The sequence below is a fragment of the Episyrphus balteatus genome, chromosome 1 (assembly GCF_945859705.1).
Source record: "Episyrphus balteatus chromosome 1, idEpiBalt1.1, whole genome shotgun sequence".
NCBI lineage: Eukaryota > Metazoa > Arthropoda > Insecta > Diptera > Syrphidae > Episyrphus > Episyrphus balteatus.
Window position 1 is genome coordinate 46,162,968 of NC_079134.1, and position 16,212 is coordinate 46,179,179.

The 16,212-nt window shown below is 29.0% G+C and overlaps 1 protein-coding gene across 1 annotated transcript in view; it reads right to left on the reverse strand.

The window, feature by feature from the left end:
- LOC129907004 (ATP-binding cassette subfamily G member 4) overlaps positions 1–16,212 on the reverse strand; it is a 49,263-nt gene that overhangs the window by 5,010 nt on the left and 28,041 nt on the right. Inside the window, exons 3-5 of the mRNA XM_055983074.1 lie at positions 8,817–9,006; positions 4,411–5,259; positions 4,179–4,347 (exon numbers count right to left, since the gene is read on the reverse strand). Coding sequence (XP_055839049.1) covers positions 4,179–4,347; positions 4,411–5,259; positions 8,817–9,006 — 1,208 coding nt within the window. The remainder of the gene's footprint in view (positions 1–4,178; positions 4,348–4,410; positions 5,260–8,816; positions 9,007–16,212) is intronic.

The following is a 16,212-nucleotide window of genomic DNA, read 5'->3' on the forward strand; positions in this document are numbered from 1 at the left end:
CTTCAGTTGCTTATTACCCACTTTTGTTCTATGTTAACCTTAAATCCAGTATGTAAGCGAAAATAAATGTATCGATTTATTCAGAGACTGTAGTACCTACCAACGCTAGGAAATAACCTCGAAAACTGGTAAAAAGCGGGATTTTCGATTTTCTAACGGGAATATCTCAAAGACGCGATGTGATAGAATTTTTCTGAGTTCGGATTCGAGCTCAGCACATAAAAAACCTTTAGAAAAGTATATCTTGGTTTCTGTAACAAAAACCTTGTTGGCCATACTCAAAATAAAAAAAATGCGATTATACTTTTGCAATGGAAGAAAAATTTCTAAAAATTATAAGAGAAAGTAACGGGACATTTGGTCTTCTCAATATTCTTGTTTTTTGATCCGCTTTAATAAAAAAATAGTAAAGTGTCGCTGCAATACTCGGTTTTATATAAATAGCATTTTTATATGGTGCGATTATACTTTTGCAAAGCACTGTATTTACAACATTTCGTTATTCTTTTGTTTCAAATTATAAAATTAAACAATTTCAGTTTATTGTTAAATTTCAAAGTGAAGTATAACACTGGTCAACAAAATTAAACTTCTTTTTTTTTACAGAAACCAGGGTATACTTTTCTATAGGTTTTTTGTGTGCTGAGCTCGAAACCGAAGTCAGAAAAATTCGATCACATCACGTTTTTGAGATATTCCCGTTAGAAAATCGAAAATGCCGCTTTTTACTTTCTAAAAGAATTAAGTTTTGTCTCTCTAAATCCGTTTAAATCTTTTAAATATCTATTTTCTTCCTCGAGAAATCATAACTTGAAATCAAAGTGTTTGGGGCATCTCATATTTATTTGCTTTTAATAGCAAATATCGAAAAGTTCTGTACCAATCGCTTTCAAATTTTGACACAATTCTTTTAGAAACTGTTACAAATTTAATTTAAAAAAAATAAGTAAACGCTAAAAAATAACTTTGAAAACTGGTAAAAATCGGCATTTTCGATTTTCTAACGGGAATATCTCCAAAACGTGATGTGATAGAATTTTTCTGACTTCATATTCGAGCTCAGCCTATAGAAAAGTATACCCTGGTTTCTGTAACAAAAACCTTGTTGAACAGTGTAATTAGCTCATGTCAAACAACTTGGATTATTTAAAATTTTGGTTTTTAAGTATTGCTAATTTCATTTAGAACTCAATAGATAGAATGTACCTGTCAATTTTCACCTTAATTAAGGAAAATGTAAAATATCAACGCCCATTATATATATAAAAAGTCAAATATGTAAAAAAAAACCATAATAAAATATATTAAACAAAATTTGTACGTGTTTTGTAATTTTATATACTATTTTTCTATTTAGAAATATCTTATTTGTAATAAACCATTCGATAAACTGCCTTGTAACACTTGAGATTTGTTTCTCCTAGGAACAAAAGTATATTTTTCTTATAGTTTTTGATGTTTTGAGTTAGAATCCGAAGTCAAAAAAATTCTATCACGTCAGGATTTTAAGATATTTGCATTAAAGTATCACAAAATCAAAAAAACTACTATATCTAAAAAACCAGAGCTGACCGAAATTTTTTGAGTTCGAATTCAAAATCAACACATTAAAGACAATTAGAAAAGTATACTTTTGTTCTAGGAAGAAAGATATATTAATTTTTAGAGATCAGTTTCTTTATGGTAAGATGTGCCAAACTTACTAAACTTACGATATCTCGGAGAAGAAAACAGATATTGAGAAAATTGAAACTGAATTTGAAAGAAAAAAATAAGTTCTTTCATAAACCCTAACAATTTTAATTGAAAAAGATTACAATATGCCAAAATATTTCTTCGAAAACAGCAAAAAAATGGGTTTTTAAGATTTTCTAACAGGAATATCTAAAAAACGTGACGTGCTAGGTCAATTCTGAATTCGGAATCAGCATACAAAAATCCTTTAGAAAAGTATAGTTTTATTTAAAGGAGGATTTCCTTGCTGACCAGTGTAATAAAAAACATCAAACTATTATAAAAAAAAAAAAATTGAAATACCATTCTTAATAATAACTATCCGACGCATTAAAACAAAATTCAAAAAGTTCATCGGTCCGCCTTCAAAAAAAATGGTTTTTCAAACCAAAAATTTAACCCTTTCGAACCCAAGCTATGAAAATCAATATTAAAAAATGTTTTTTTCAGTATAATCGTATCAAAAACATCACAACTAAGAAATATGAATAGCAAAAAGTTATTTTCCAAAATAATAAATAGCAAAACTAATGTGTTACTCTCATGTTGCATGTAAGTAACATGCACTTCCTATGACCAACAAAAAAAGTCGGACAACTGAGAAAATATTTTTTTATGGAACAATAATATATGCTACTTCTTTTAAGCAAAAAAGAAAAACACTTTCGGGATTAACTTTTTTTATATCTTTTTTTCAAAATTATGATCATATATAAAAAAAATTTTTTTTGCAAAAAAAAAAGAAATAAATTGCACGACTGGGGTCGCACGTACTTGCTCTTATGGTAAAAGTTACTCTAATGTTAAAGTTTTTCATTGAACAAAATAAGGGAAAATTTAAAATTTGATATTTTCACGGAATTTCGTTAGTGGTGCAAAAAAAAAAAATAAAATCTGTTTATACAAATAATTAAATGCCGTTTTAAATGATCTTTTACAAAAAACTAAGTATGTCATTTTATTTCTACTATAAAAAGGAATTTTTAGAAAAAAATTTTCGAAAATCGTTAGAGCGGTTTTTTAAATAAAAATTTTCTAACATTTTTAAAAAAAAAGTTGATATGCAATTTTGAATGAATAATTAATACACACATAAAAACAAAATTTCAAAATTTTTCACCAACTCGTTTCCAAAAAAATGATTTTTCAAAAAAAAAATCCAAAAATGTGTTTTTTGAAAAATTAAAAATTTTTTTAAATAATGATTGTTTAAACGTTTCTGTTTGGTCGAAATCTGTTTTGTCGTTTTTGAGAAATTCATAAATCCAAAAAACCGTTCTATGGCAGGTACCGTTAATAACGGTACAAAAAATATTTTTTTTATTATCAAAGGAGGCTCTTATCTGTAACAGTAAGCAGAAAAATTTTAATCAAAATCGTTAGAGCCGTTTTTAAAATAAATCAACTTTTCTGTTTTCGTTATATGACAGGTACCGTTAGTTTACCTATATCGCAAGTAAAAATGTGAAATTCAGTTCCTTTTTCGATAAAAAAAATTTAAGGTATGATATTTGACTAAATTTTTGTAATAATCCAGTAACTAGGCATCATTATCTTTCAATTGAGCCATCGAAACCTAAAAAAATATTTAATGGAATATTTTTTACGAATTTTTAAAAATATGTTACATGAGAGTAATGCTGGGTCCGAAAGGGTTAATAATTTAAAAAAATCCAAAAAATTAAACTTTATTATTATCTACTGCTGCTCAAATGCTTCTGTATCAAATCGGTTCAGTCGATAACGAAAAAGCATTAAGAAAATGGTTCTGTGGCAGGTAGTTAATATCGGTTCAAAAATATTGTTTTTATTTCAAATGTTGGGTCTTGTTTGCGACACTTCTCATATTTTTTTTAATACAAAATTGTAAGACCCCTATTTGAAATAAAAACATCCTGTATTATCATATGGAAATTACCGCAATAAGAAAAATATTTAGAATAGAAGGATATTGTTCTCTATTACCTAGATGTATTGGCCTTAAATTCAATTTTTGATACTGAAAAGTAAAATTAAGTCATGTCCATAAGATTTGATGTTGTAAAATTGATCTTACAATCATCTAAGCTTCAAAATTATAGTATGACTTCAATGAACTTATAGGACCATCAATGTGATCGATCCAAAAGCAAATTTTTAAGGTAGTACCCCGCAACACTTAACTTCTTAATTAACTTAAATGATGAAAAGGAATACATTGATCACTTCTTACTTGGTCTAAGGGCAATTTTTGATTTCATGTTAAACAAAGTTCGAGGTTTTAATCAAACACTTCATTACGATGAGGGATAAGTCCAAAAAAATTATTTTCGTATATCTCTGCCCGTTTTACTTCGAGCAACAGCCCGAACGTGTGCTTTAAGCTATGTACTATAATTACTATTTTGGAAATCTACATTCTTCGTTTAGACTGAGTCAATCAAAACCAATAACTCAATACTTACATGATAAAATTGTTATTGTCATGGATGTGTACATCAAGAAGAGCATATTGAAGAACAGAAAACCCAAATTACTTAAGACCTTGGCACCATCATTGCCAATGTCATAGTAAAGAGCACCAATAAGGCATCCAACCAATAAATGAGCAAATAGTCGAAGATACATAAGAGTCTGTTAAAAAGGAAAATCATTTACATAAATCCAATTTCATCAACCAATATTTTATTAACTCACCCAATCACGATAGTTAAAGAGCAAAGTTCGTTTCAGCACCACAAAGAATTGATGAGTCTGTGACGTAGGATATCGTTCTGGTGAAGTAATTTCTTCCATAGCATTTTTATCGGCAAGAAGTGCAGTCTTCACATTGTCATTCTTCTCCACATCGATCACCGAATCTCCTTTCTCATTAGTTTGTGCTGCAGGCACAACTTCAGTATCCTTGGCCAAATCATTGACCAAATTAGCAGTTAATAGCTGATTGTTGAGCGATATATTTTCAGCAAACTTAGAGCAGGTTGCATTTTGAGCATCGTTTTTGTCCAGCATGGCTTTCAAATTATGTACTTTGACAAGATCGTTGCGTGCCTTGATGCCAGCAAAGTCGGCAGCAGTTCGAATATCACGTTTGCCATTGTCAATAGCGTTAACAAGGTTACCCTGGTTATCACCATGTTCCCCGCATGCAACTTCAATCACATAACTGGCTGGATTGTGGTAGCTTGGACAATCTAGACCGAGAGTGCCCAGGAATGGTACGAGTTGTTTTGTGCTACCCTGGTAGACACATTGACCCTCGGCAAGAGTGTACAAATGATCGAACATTTCGAAGAGACGAGCCGATGGCTGATGTATGGTGCAAATGATTGTGCGTCCGCCTGCGGCCAACATTTTGAGCAAGTGAATACATTGAAAACATGTAGAACTGTCAAGTCCGGAGGTTGGCTCATCGAAGAACATAATCGGTGGATTGCTAACAAGTTCCAAGGCAATAGAGAGACGTTTCTTTTGGCCACCGGACAAATTTCGAGTGAAGGTGTTTCGATGTTCGCTCAAGCTTAGTGTTAAAAGGATGTCATCTATCTGTAAAAAATAAAACAAAAAAAGAAAAAGGTTAATAAATTGTTGTAAAATTACGAGTATTTTTTTTTATTTTTTGGGCATTTTCCTTTGATGCTCTTATATGTTTTTAAACAAAAAAACCGGATCCAAAAATATATTTTCATTTTTGAGAAATTAACAAAGAACCAAAACTACTTTTTTCCAAGAAACCTCTTTATTGTTTGTTTTCACTTCGCTGGACTTGTTGATAAATTAATTTATGAAATATTAACCTTTCGTTTATTATTTATTTTTTTAAACATTCAGGATTGAATGAGAATACAACAATGTGACACATTACTGGATTAACTCTGAATTGATCAACTTTTTCCATTGATAACATCTGAAAACTGATCTGAGAATTTTTCTTACTATGTCTGGGGCGCCCACCGCCCCTGGATCCTAGCCGCAATATTTCAATGAAAAACAAATAACAAACCATAATGTACATCCCAAAGGTAAATCAACGAAAAAAGAAAAGACAAATACCAAGGAAGATAATTATAATGGTATTTAGGAAAAAATAATTCTCTTGAAACCTTTAAAAAGCAAAAATATGATTTCAAAAGTCTTTTTGTTATAACACTAAGGGAAAAAATAAATTGAAGTTGAAACGTTTTTGTTTCAAAGATGAAATACTTTGATTTATGTGACTTTAAGATACGAAACCATAAAAAATTAACCTATTTTCTACGTTGATTTTAAAATGTTCATCTTCAATGCAAAATCATTCCGAAATATAGTTAAATCAATGTGGTTTTCATTGATTTTACGTCCCAGAGGCGGCACTATACCAAAATGAGGCGTGTGCGAGAGTAAAAAGACGTTTTTAATTATTTTTCAAGACATTTTTTATTGATTTTCAAAATATATAAACTTGATAATAAAACCTAAACTTTAATCAACTGCAATCAATTGGGGATCATTAGAGGATTCAAGATAAGTATTTATTCTATAGGTACGTTTTTAGAGCTTTCTAGAATTATTTTTCTTAGTCCTGAAGAAGCGTGTAAGCACACATATTTAAATAAATTTAAATTTATCAGTGAGAAGAAGGAAATAAAGCCGGTATTTGTTTCTTTCTTTAAACTATTGTTTTTTTAAATCACTTGCATTTCTATTACAAAAATGGTTTTTGTTTCTTTCTTCGGCCTTACCGATGCCGATGGGATGGTTCACGTATAGAGGCGACATTTGCACCAAAATGTAATTTTAGGAATATTTAGGACTTATTGCTCCTTTTAATTGGTGATTCAATTTGGCTTTTGAGTTGAAGAAGAAGAGACCGGAAAAAACCAAGTAGCTTTCCTTGGTAGATGTAGGAAGATATCTAAAAAAGTTGTGGGACTATCGAACAGCGAAAATTCCAATAAATAAATGGTCCTTTCTAATCATTTTTCAGGAGATCAACAAATTGGCGGCGGAAAACAGAAATGTTCTTAGTCCTTAACAAAGTGTTTAAATTGGTACAAAGTGTAGAAAAAAAAAAAACAGTTTATATAAATTTCGAGCGATAGCGAGCAAAGAAATTTTTTTAAAGGAAATAAAGTTTACCAATTCTTAAGCTTGAAACAAAAAATTATTTCGTACAATTTTAAATACCTCCCTATACAAAATTGAAAAATGGTCTTTTTTCTCACTGAGATTTTGTAACAAAAAATGTATACATTTCATTAAGTTTTAAATCAAATTGGTAATCTTAGAGGCAAAAGTTTTAAATAATCGAAGTTGCTTGGCGAACTAATTACATATGTACATATGTATGTGCTTCACTTGAGGAAAAAAAAAGTTTAACAATAATCTTAAATTTTTTAATTTTCTTTTTCTAGCTTCGACTCATCCAAATGCAATTATGGAAATCGAGTGGAAACAAGCCAATTTCATTTATTTTGTGTTTGATTGCTATGAATTAAGGAAAGAGACATGGTTTTTCGGATTTTATTATTTCCAACGGCCGAGACATTTTCATTTGGCGCCCGCGGGGCCCCTCCAAGTGCGGGTCCGTGTGTGGGGCACACTCCGCACACCCCTTCCTCCGCCTCTGGTTATTCCGTCAGTGTATAAACTGCTTGCATACATATTATTTTATTATTTGCATTAAAATAAATTAATTTTATTGACTTAAGGTCCTTACAGCTAGAATTCTTGGGTTTTGATTTTGGGAATTAATTTTTCAAAAACTATGCTATAAAATGGTTTTATTTAATATTTTAATAAAAGACGAGATTTTTCGCTTTACAAAAAGATATAGCACGTTATAGATTTTTGATGATTTTTTTTCCAAATTAAGTCATTTTTTTTTAATTGCCTCTCCGGATAAAAGGGGTGGGGGAATAGACAACGCTTATTATTTTTTAACAAAATTTATGTGTGTAATGCTAAAAAGACCCAATTTTTGGAACTAGCAACTAGTAACTACTATAGAATCATTTTTTCGATTTATGATCTTTTCGCCTCACTTCGCCTGAACTTCTCAAACGACTAAGCCGAAACAGCCGTTATATATAACGGTACTTTAGTACTTTACTTTAGTGAACATTTTTTGAGTATCAACAGTCAGAGTAGTTGGAGTGTCATTTTTCCTTATTTCAGTTTTTGCCGGTAAAAAAAAATGAGAGGCAAAATTCGAAATAAACTGAAGTTAAATAAATCCCAACTTTGACAAGTCAAATAGGATTAAAAAAAAGGGCACCTTCAGCCAAAATGAATAAAGGTGTTGAAATCGTTTAATTAAAGGGAAAACTTTCAATTTGTTGATACATAATGAAAGGCATTTGCTTACTTCTTGAAAAAACATAAAAAAATTGATCTTTGAAGTGTTCTAGTAGAAATCAACTTAAACTTTTGAGGGACATGTTACCTAAGTTAAATGAACATTAAGGGGTAAAACATCAATCACAATCTAGTATGCTATGCATATAGAATAGATTTATGTGTTTTAATTTAAGCTCAAGTTATCTAAAATTGCAAAAATAAAAATAGTACGTATACGCCCGAGTGTACCTGACATTAGGAAATTTTCAAACTCGATACGTTCGTTCAATGAGTTTTATATGTTAGTTGGAGGATCTAACCGTTTACCAAGACTTAATGTAAATGTTTTAATTTGTAGCAGCATTTCTACAACTATACACTCAAACACATCATTACTTTTTGAAATAGAAACATTTTTTCAGATTTGTTTTGTTTTGTTTTTTTTTTCAAACAAACGGCTCTTATTTTTGTTTTCTATTTTAATGTAAAACATGTATACATAAAAGTATGAACTTATATAATATGTTCAAAAACAACCATCTTTCTTCATTAAAAATGTATCATATCCAATCCATATCATAAAGTAAAGATCTAAAACATAGTACATCAATATTTTGATTTAACTATCTTCTGTCTAAAAGAATATAAAGCAAAATATCTTAAAAGTGTATTTGGTTAAATCTTTAGCACTTAACTTGTGAAAATAAATTTACTGTATAGAAGTTATGATTGATATAATAATATTATTGGAAAAAAAAATATTTCAAACAACTATTATAGCTTACCACAGCATTTTTTTCTGGTCTGGTGAAACTTCGGCTAAGCTTCAAGTTCGTGGCCACAGTCATTGCTTCTTGGACGGTTAAATTCGAATGCAATTGGTTGTCTTGCATGATGTACGCCGAAAGTTTGCGAAATGTGCTTAGATTACGCTCACGTCCATTTATTGTTATTGTACCCTCAGTGACATTCGTTCTGCAAGGTTAAACAAAACAATTGTTATTTTTTTTGATATTTTTTTTTTTAATTTAAATGAATATAATGAAGTAAAATTAATTTTGATGAACATCTAATTGTTGATGTTGAGGACAATTTAATAATAGTAATTATGATTTTAAAAAGTTATTAGCGCGATGAGAAAAAACATGTTCATAAAACAATTGTTTAAAAAAACTAATATAATTGATTGCGAATCTAACCTAGTCTTTCTGGAACAAAAAAAAGACGTATTTCAATATAATAATGTACAGGAACACAAAACTCACAAATTACAAAAATATCTTTAATTTATCATTGTTTTGATAAATCTTTTCTTTTGAAGAAATCGAATTAAAAAAAAAAAAACATTTTGCAGAGACAAGAGTTAGCTACAAAAATTCAACCAAAAAAGCACCTGTGACAAAATTTTAGCTTCACTTTAAGATGTTAAAGTACTTTGTTTTTTTTTTTTTTAGTTTGGTAAATTTTTTTCAGACAATGAAACCTTGGAGGGTTGATGATGAAGCTCTAAAAATAATCAAATCATGTTATGCGGACACTTAAAACTGATATTTTGAAATTTTAGCAACTTTCTTCATTTAAATAAATTAATTTTGCCACAGATAAAGTTGAAGTTTTCAAAGTGTCGAAAGAGTCCTAGTCAAAAATGTAAATAATGTTTCTTTGGCAAAAAACATGTACAAAATGTGAAAGTAAAATTACCAACAATAAGTGAGCAAATGGCCTAGTCATTTTTTTTAGCTTCTTATTTAGTTAGAAGAAATTCAGATAGACAATTGAGACTTTAAAAATTTGTATTACAGTATTTTACGGATATAAGAAACACGTACCTACAGTGGCGACAAAATAAATAGCACATGTACCCTAAAATTTCTTAAATGAAAGTTTTTCGCACTTTTTCAACTTAAAAGAGCTGTTTTATTAATGAAAAAGTAAGAACACTCATATATTTGATTTATTAAAAAATTAAGTACATTGAATTCCTTAACAAAAAATAACAACAAAGTCATTAATACACTTCAAGTTTTTTAGGACAAAATAAATAGCACATTTCCTAAAAACAAAAACAAATAAACAAAAATTTTAACAGAATTAAAAGAAAATAACTAGTATTTGGTTGAGTAACCCTTATTGTTAATCACAGCGTAAAACTGGCGGGTAATAGACGAAACAAGATTCCGAAATCGTTTAACAGGTACTGAGTACCAAGCTCGTCGAAATTCATGCCAAAGTTTGTCCAAATTTGAGGTATCAGATCCATTAATCGCTTTTCCCACGTCACTCTACAAGCTCTTAATAGGATTTAGACCTGGGGATTGGCCTGGCAATTCCATAACACCGATTTTTTGGACGGATAGCCATTGTTTTTCAGACTTAGTCTTATGTTTTGGATCGTTATCCTGTACAAATATCAACTTTAAAGGCATTTCCTTTTCAGTAAAAGGTAGAATAGGGTCTCTTAGGATTTTCTTGTATTTAAGTTGGTACATAATACCCTCTATCCGATGAATTGACCCCACACCATACCAAGAAAAACATTCCCAAACAAGAATACTAGCCCCACCATCCTTAACAGTCCTTATGTTTTACTGCGGGTCACATTTCAACTGCCCCACGCTGGGAATTTGCGTATGGGGCATTTGAAAATGCCTCTTATGCATTTCCAAATGCTCCATATGGAAACTCCCCGCGTGGGGCAATTGAAATGTGACCCGCAATAATACATATTATTTCTGACTTTCTCATAAACGAGTAAAGCGATCTCAACTAAAAATTTTTTTAAAAAAAATGTAAAAAAAAATATTTTTTGATTTTTAAAAAAAGTTTCAGAATTTGCTTTTGTAAAATCAATTTTTTGAAAATGGATGAATGTATTTCATTGTTTCAATTAATATTTTATTTTAAATGGCATACCATTTTTGAAAATTTTTATATAAAAACTATTTAAAAAAAAACGGCTCTATCGATTTTCGAAAAAAATTCTAAAAATTTTTTGTTATAAAAGAAATTAAATAGCATACTTTATTTTGAACTCAAAATCATTTAAGAAGATGTATTTTTTTAACTTCAAACCAAATTTTATTTAAGGTACATATTTCTTAAATTTCTTTTATGAACCTTTAAAAACCTTTAATATTCGAAGCAACTTTTATCATAGGAGCAAGTACGTGCGACCCAGTCGTGCATTTTATTTATTAAGACTTTTAATCTGATTAGTTTATCGTTTTTAAAATTTGATTGTAAAGCCAATATACCTACACATTCTTAGGTTTTTGCAACATCCAATAAGTGCTACTGAAAAATATTTCCATTTTTTCTTAATGGCAAATAATATGTAGAAAAATTTTCAGGAAAAATCATCATGATTGTTTTATTTTCCAATTCCGTAAAAACAGAATCTAAGATTGAATACAAGCAAAGTGTTTTTCCTTTCAATATCATTATGTAAACTAACAAAAATTTAAAATTTCAATATTCCTAGAAGATGAATTTATAAACTCTCTTAACAAACCCTTTAAAAACCCATTTTAACTTAACATTTAGAAAAAAGTTAAACACGATAATAAAACATTGTTTTTCTCTTCAAAATTGAACTTTGGAATTTTTTGAAAAATATTTATTAATAGTTTTGCGTAGCTAAAAAACAAAGACATTGTTTATAACCCAAGTTAAATAAAAAGCCAATTTATATAACAGCTGATTTTATTTATCAGTAAATAATATTGACATTGCTCTATCTTGTCCGGAATTAGAAACTTGCAATAAAACCACATCTCATTGATAAGTTCAATCTTGTATAACATCTGCTTTGTTTCTTAGTCTATAAGTTGATTGATATTCGTCAAATTATAACACAGAATACAACAACAACAAAAAACGGAGATACTTTTATTTCTATAATCTCGATTTTGAAATAGCTACTACATATATTTATTTATTTGTTCATTTTTGTTTGCGGTTTACTTGCGTTTCGTTGTGCACTTTGTTCGAAATACAAAATTCTTGCCTTAGTTAGTTTAGTATATTATTCATTCTCATTGTTTGGTTGAGATATGAAATGAAAAATATACCTAAAGGCGATAGCAAAATATTATAATGACACAAAGAAAAGATGACGATTCATATTTCGTTGTTTGCATTTTGTACTCTCTCTCGAAGTTGAGTTGATTAAAATAATACTTTATGTCTCGAGTGACCTTTATACTTTGACTTGCATTGTTTGTTTGTTATGGAAATGTTTTTTAGTGTTAAAATTGATAAGAATTTACAAGATTAGAGCAGAGAAGATGCATTTTGCATATTGCAAAGTTGTTGAATAGTTTTCATGATGTTATATTTATATTATCTGAGGTTAGAAGCTATTGTAAATAGATCTTCGGTTAATTCATAGGAATATTTATATCCAACGTCAATGAGGTATGAAAGAGATTAGTAGTAAATGGAAGAAGTACACGAATATTAAAGAATTATTTTAATCTTTGATCTTATCCAATAAATGTATACGTTTTGGATTAGATGTTCAACTCATTACTTCCAGTTTCTAAAGCCTAGTTATTTAAGATACCAATTTCATCGAGGCACCTAAGCATTCCTTACATTTAAAGGACTCCAAGGATGCGAGGGCTCAACCTGCAGCATTCAGCCACATTGAGTCTCGAACACATAGTGTACAAGTAAGCTATTGATATTTTATGCATTTCTAAGCCTTTTGTATTAAAAACCTCCTTGTCCAGGACATTTTAATTTACTTACTTATTCCATGCCTCTAATAAAAATCTAGAAACAGGTGGACTTTTCTTGCAATAATACCTGAAAACTATAGGCAAAATGACTGAAAATTATTTTTGGAAAGACTTCTGATTCCACAGGGATTTGATAATAACTAACAGTAAGACTAGGATTACACTAGTCAACGCGTTGACTCTCTCACTCTGTTAAAGCGACGACGTTAATCTCAAGACCTAAATTTGTGTGTTAGTGCGATTGTCGTCGTACAGCATTTTTTGTAACACGTACCACATAATACTTTTGGAAATGATTTTGATGTCTTTTATACGTCAGAGAGGCAAAGCTTGCTAAAGATCTGCAATTTTATAATTTTTTGTACAAAAGGGAAGTACAATAGGACTGCGATCATTTAATGAAGTGTTCGATGTTTTCTTTGGTCCTTGCATGGTGACCAGCTACGATTTTGTTTCAAGTTGATGTGCATTTTTAAAATTCATAAGTTTAAATTTCTTCTTTATATAAAACCATTTTGTTTACTTAACAACCGGTCTTTCCGGTATATCTTCAACTGGTTTGACATCAATTATATTTTTTTAATTAACATATTAAATTGTATACGTAAATTATTTTTAATTTTATAATATAAAATACGAAGAATAATTAGATTTTATTTGACTAGCTTTGAAATGTTTGAAATCAAGGGGCACGGTGGTTGCTCAGCCAAGTTCTCAAGCAATACCTACAACATTGGCACTTCACCCTTATTTTCAGCAACTTTCAACTGAGGTAATTTTCGAACCACTTTTAAATTAAATATTATTATCGAAAGGTACCTTTTTTTCATACTTACTTGTAGTAATTCTGCCTTTGTAATCAACTTATATTGAAGGTTTTTAAATGACCAACAAAAACTTTTCTGTGTGTTATCACAAAATTCTGAGGCTGGAATAATAGCGGGAACCAACCCGATCATCAGATTCTTTTAATGGTGCTATATCGCTATATGTTCAATTCAATGATTGAATTCAATTCAATAAATTTAGCATAGAATATCTGAACCCTACACTTTTGATTAGAAAAACAGAATTTTTAAAATAAAAATAGATATTAGGGTGCTTTTTATATGGTCGAAAAATTTTTTTTCGATTTTTTAATGGGACACCCCTGCATTATGTTCTACCATATAAGCATAGAATATGTTATTTTTTCCGATTTTAATAATAAAATTTACAAAAGATTTAAGTAAAAAAAAAGATCAATTTCAACAACATTTTTTTTTTCTTGCAATACAAAAGTACACTAAAGACCCAATTTTTCAATCTTTTAATAAACAGTCAGTTAACTGTCTGACGAATAAAGATATAAGGCTCATAAATAATCAGATAAAAACATTGGATTTTTCAATTAAGAAAGATCACTCAGTTACAGAATAACACAAAAAAAAATGTCAAATTTTTATCAAAATTTCTTTTAAAACAGCTAAAGATTTAATATAAAGGACTTAATTCTAATTACAAATTTTAAAATTTTCTGAGAAAAAAAAAAACAAAATTTGGGGTATTTCTCAAAACTTTGGATTGTGGTAGCGACCCCTAGAACGTGTTTAAACTGGACCAAATTTTATCCAATTTATATTTAAGGCATGAAGGACAAAATGAAAGGGTTTCGAAAATTGATTTTTAAGAAGCACCCTAATAGATATCGAAGACACCACAATAAGATCGGTTAAATACATTTGTGCCCATTATTATGAAAGTGGACTAAGTCACTTTTTGCATTGTTTAAAGAAAAACTTACATAATAATTTTCTTATAACGATTTAATTATATTTCTTTTATGAAATCACTATAGGAGCAATAAAGAAGTTTATTTACTGCAATTTCGCTTTCAAATTAACTGTACCTCTTAAATTATAATTATTTTAAGGCTAGATTTGAGGCTATTTTTAGGAGTGACTTTCATAATTAAGGGCTAATTTTATTGTTTATTTCTCTTTGAACAAAAGCCTCTATTTTTGTTTGAAATTTTGCTCTGAAAACCCCTGTTTTGTTGAATTCAAATTATAATATTTTTCGATCTAGCTTCAACTTTGGAAATTTTTATATTTTTTTGAAAACTAATAATTGCTCTCATTAATTTCCTCACTTACCTTTTCATTGCAGTTTAACTTCAGAAATAAATGAAACCGATGAAAGTAAATTGTGGAATGCAAACTTTTATTTTTCAAATCAATTTAAATTTTATTTCAAGTGAAAGTAAAATGAAAAATCTAGTTTTATTTGATTTGAAATTAAATTAAAAATTTATTGAGTTTGAATTAGTATTTTAATGCAATTTCTTTAAAGTATTTTTGTATATTATCCATTGTAATTTAGGAGAAAAAAATCATTTCTTCAAGCTTCAATCATAATACAAATATACAATCATTCTTTTAAGTTATTTAGAAACTGGTCACTGTGACGTATGAGTGATTTTTTTTTTCTCAACATTTCGCCTAAAATTAAAATACCCACCTAAAATATTCTTCATAATAATTTTTTTGTCATATCTACATAAACACGTCATAAGCTAGTTGATTTTTGCAAATATAAATTAGCATAAACTATAAGATAGAACATTTTTATCTTATCTTAAGAATGAGACTTTATTTAAATTATAATAATTTAAAACCTGTTTGACTACTTTATTTGTAATTTCTTCTGCCATTTATTCTCACCAGAAATGACCTTGTCAGCGTTCAGCTCAAATCGAGTTATATATTTTCATTAAGTTTGCTTGTTTCAATTAAATTAAACAAAAAAAAAAAGATTGATGAATAAAAATGTTCTCGTATTAAAGTAATATACACGACCTGTGTCGTACGAACTTTCTTACAATTTTTTTTAAATTTTTGTTATTTTACAGAAAACCCTAAAAAATAGTTTTATTTTTAATGAAACACCATTTAGGAAATTTTCAAAAAAGGCTTTGTTGAAAAGCCTTTGGTCTTTTTCAAAACTGTCTTGAAATCTAGCCTTAGCTTGAAAATCATTCTTAAGTTGCTATTTATTTTCACAAATACAACACTTACTAAATAGTTGTTGTGGTCAGTCTTAAAAAAATTATTTGTGGTGGTCGGTGTTGGGTTAAATCCTTGACTTTTCATAGTCTTGATTTTGGTCAATGGACCCAAGTGAAATTCTAAAAGCAAAATTAAAAGAGTAATAAACTTTACATTGTCAAGTTTTTCAATAGTATGATGATAACTTTGCATATACGAGTATTGGTACTAAAGTCAATTAATAATTTATTGACCTGAGAACCACAGCTATTAACAAGTAGGGAAAGTTGATAACAAAAAAAAAAAAAATATAAATAAGAACTTAAAATCGTATTGTCGTTTTATTAAATAGAGTAAAACAAAGCAATTTTATCAAGTCACTGAAATCGAAAGAGTTTAAAGTCCAAGGCTGT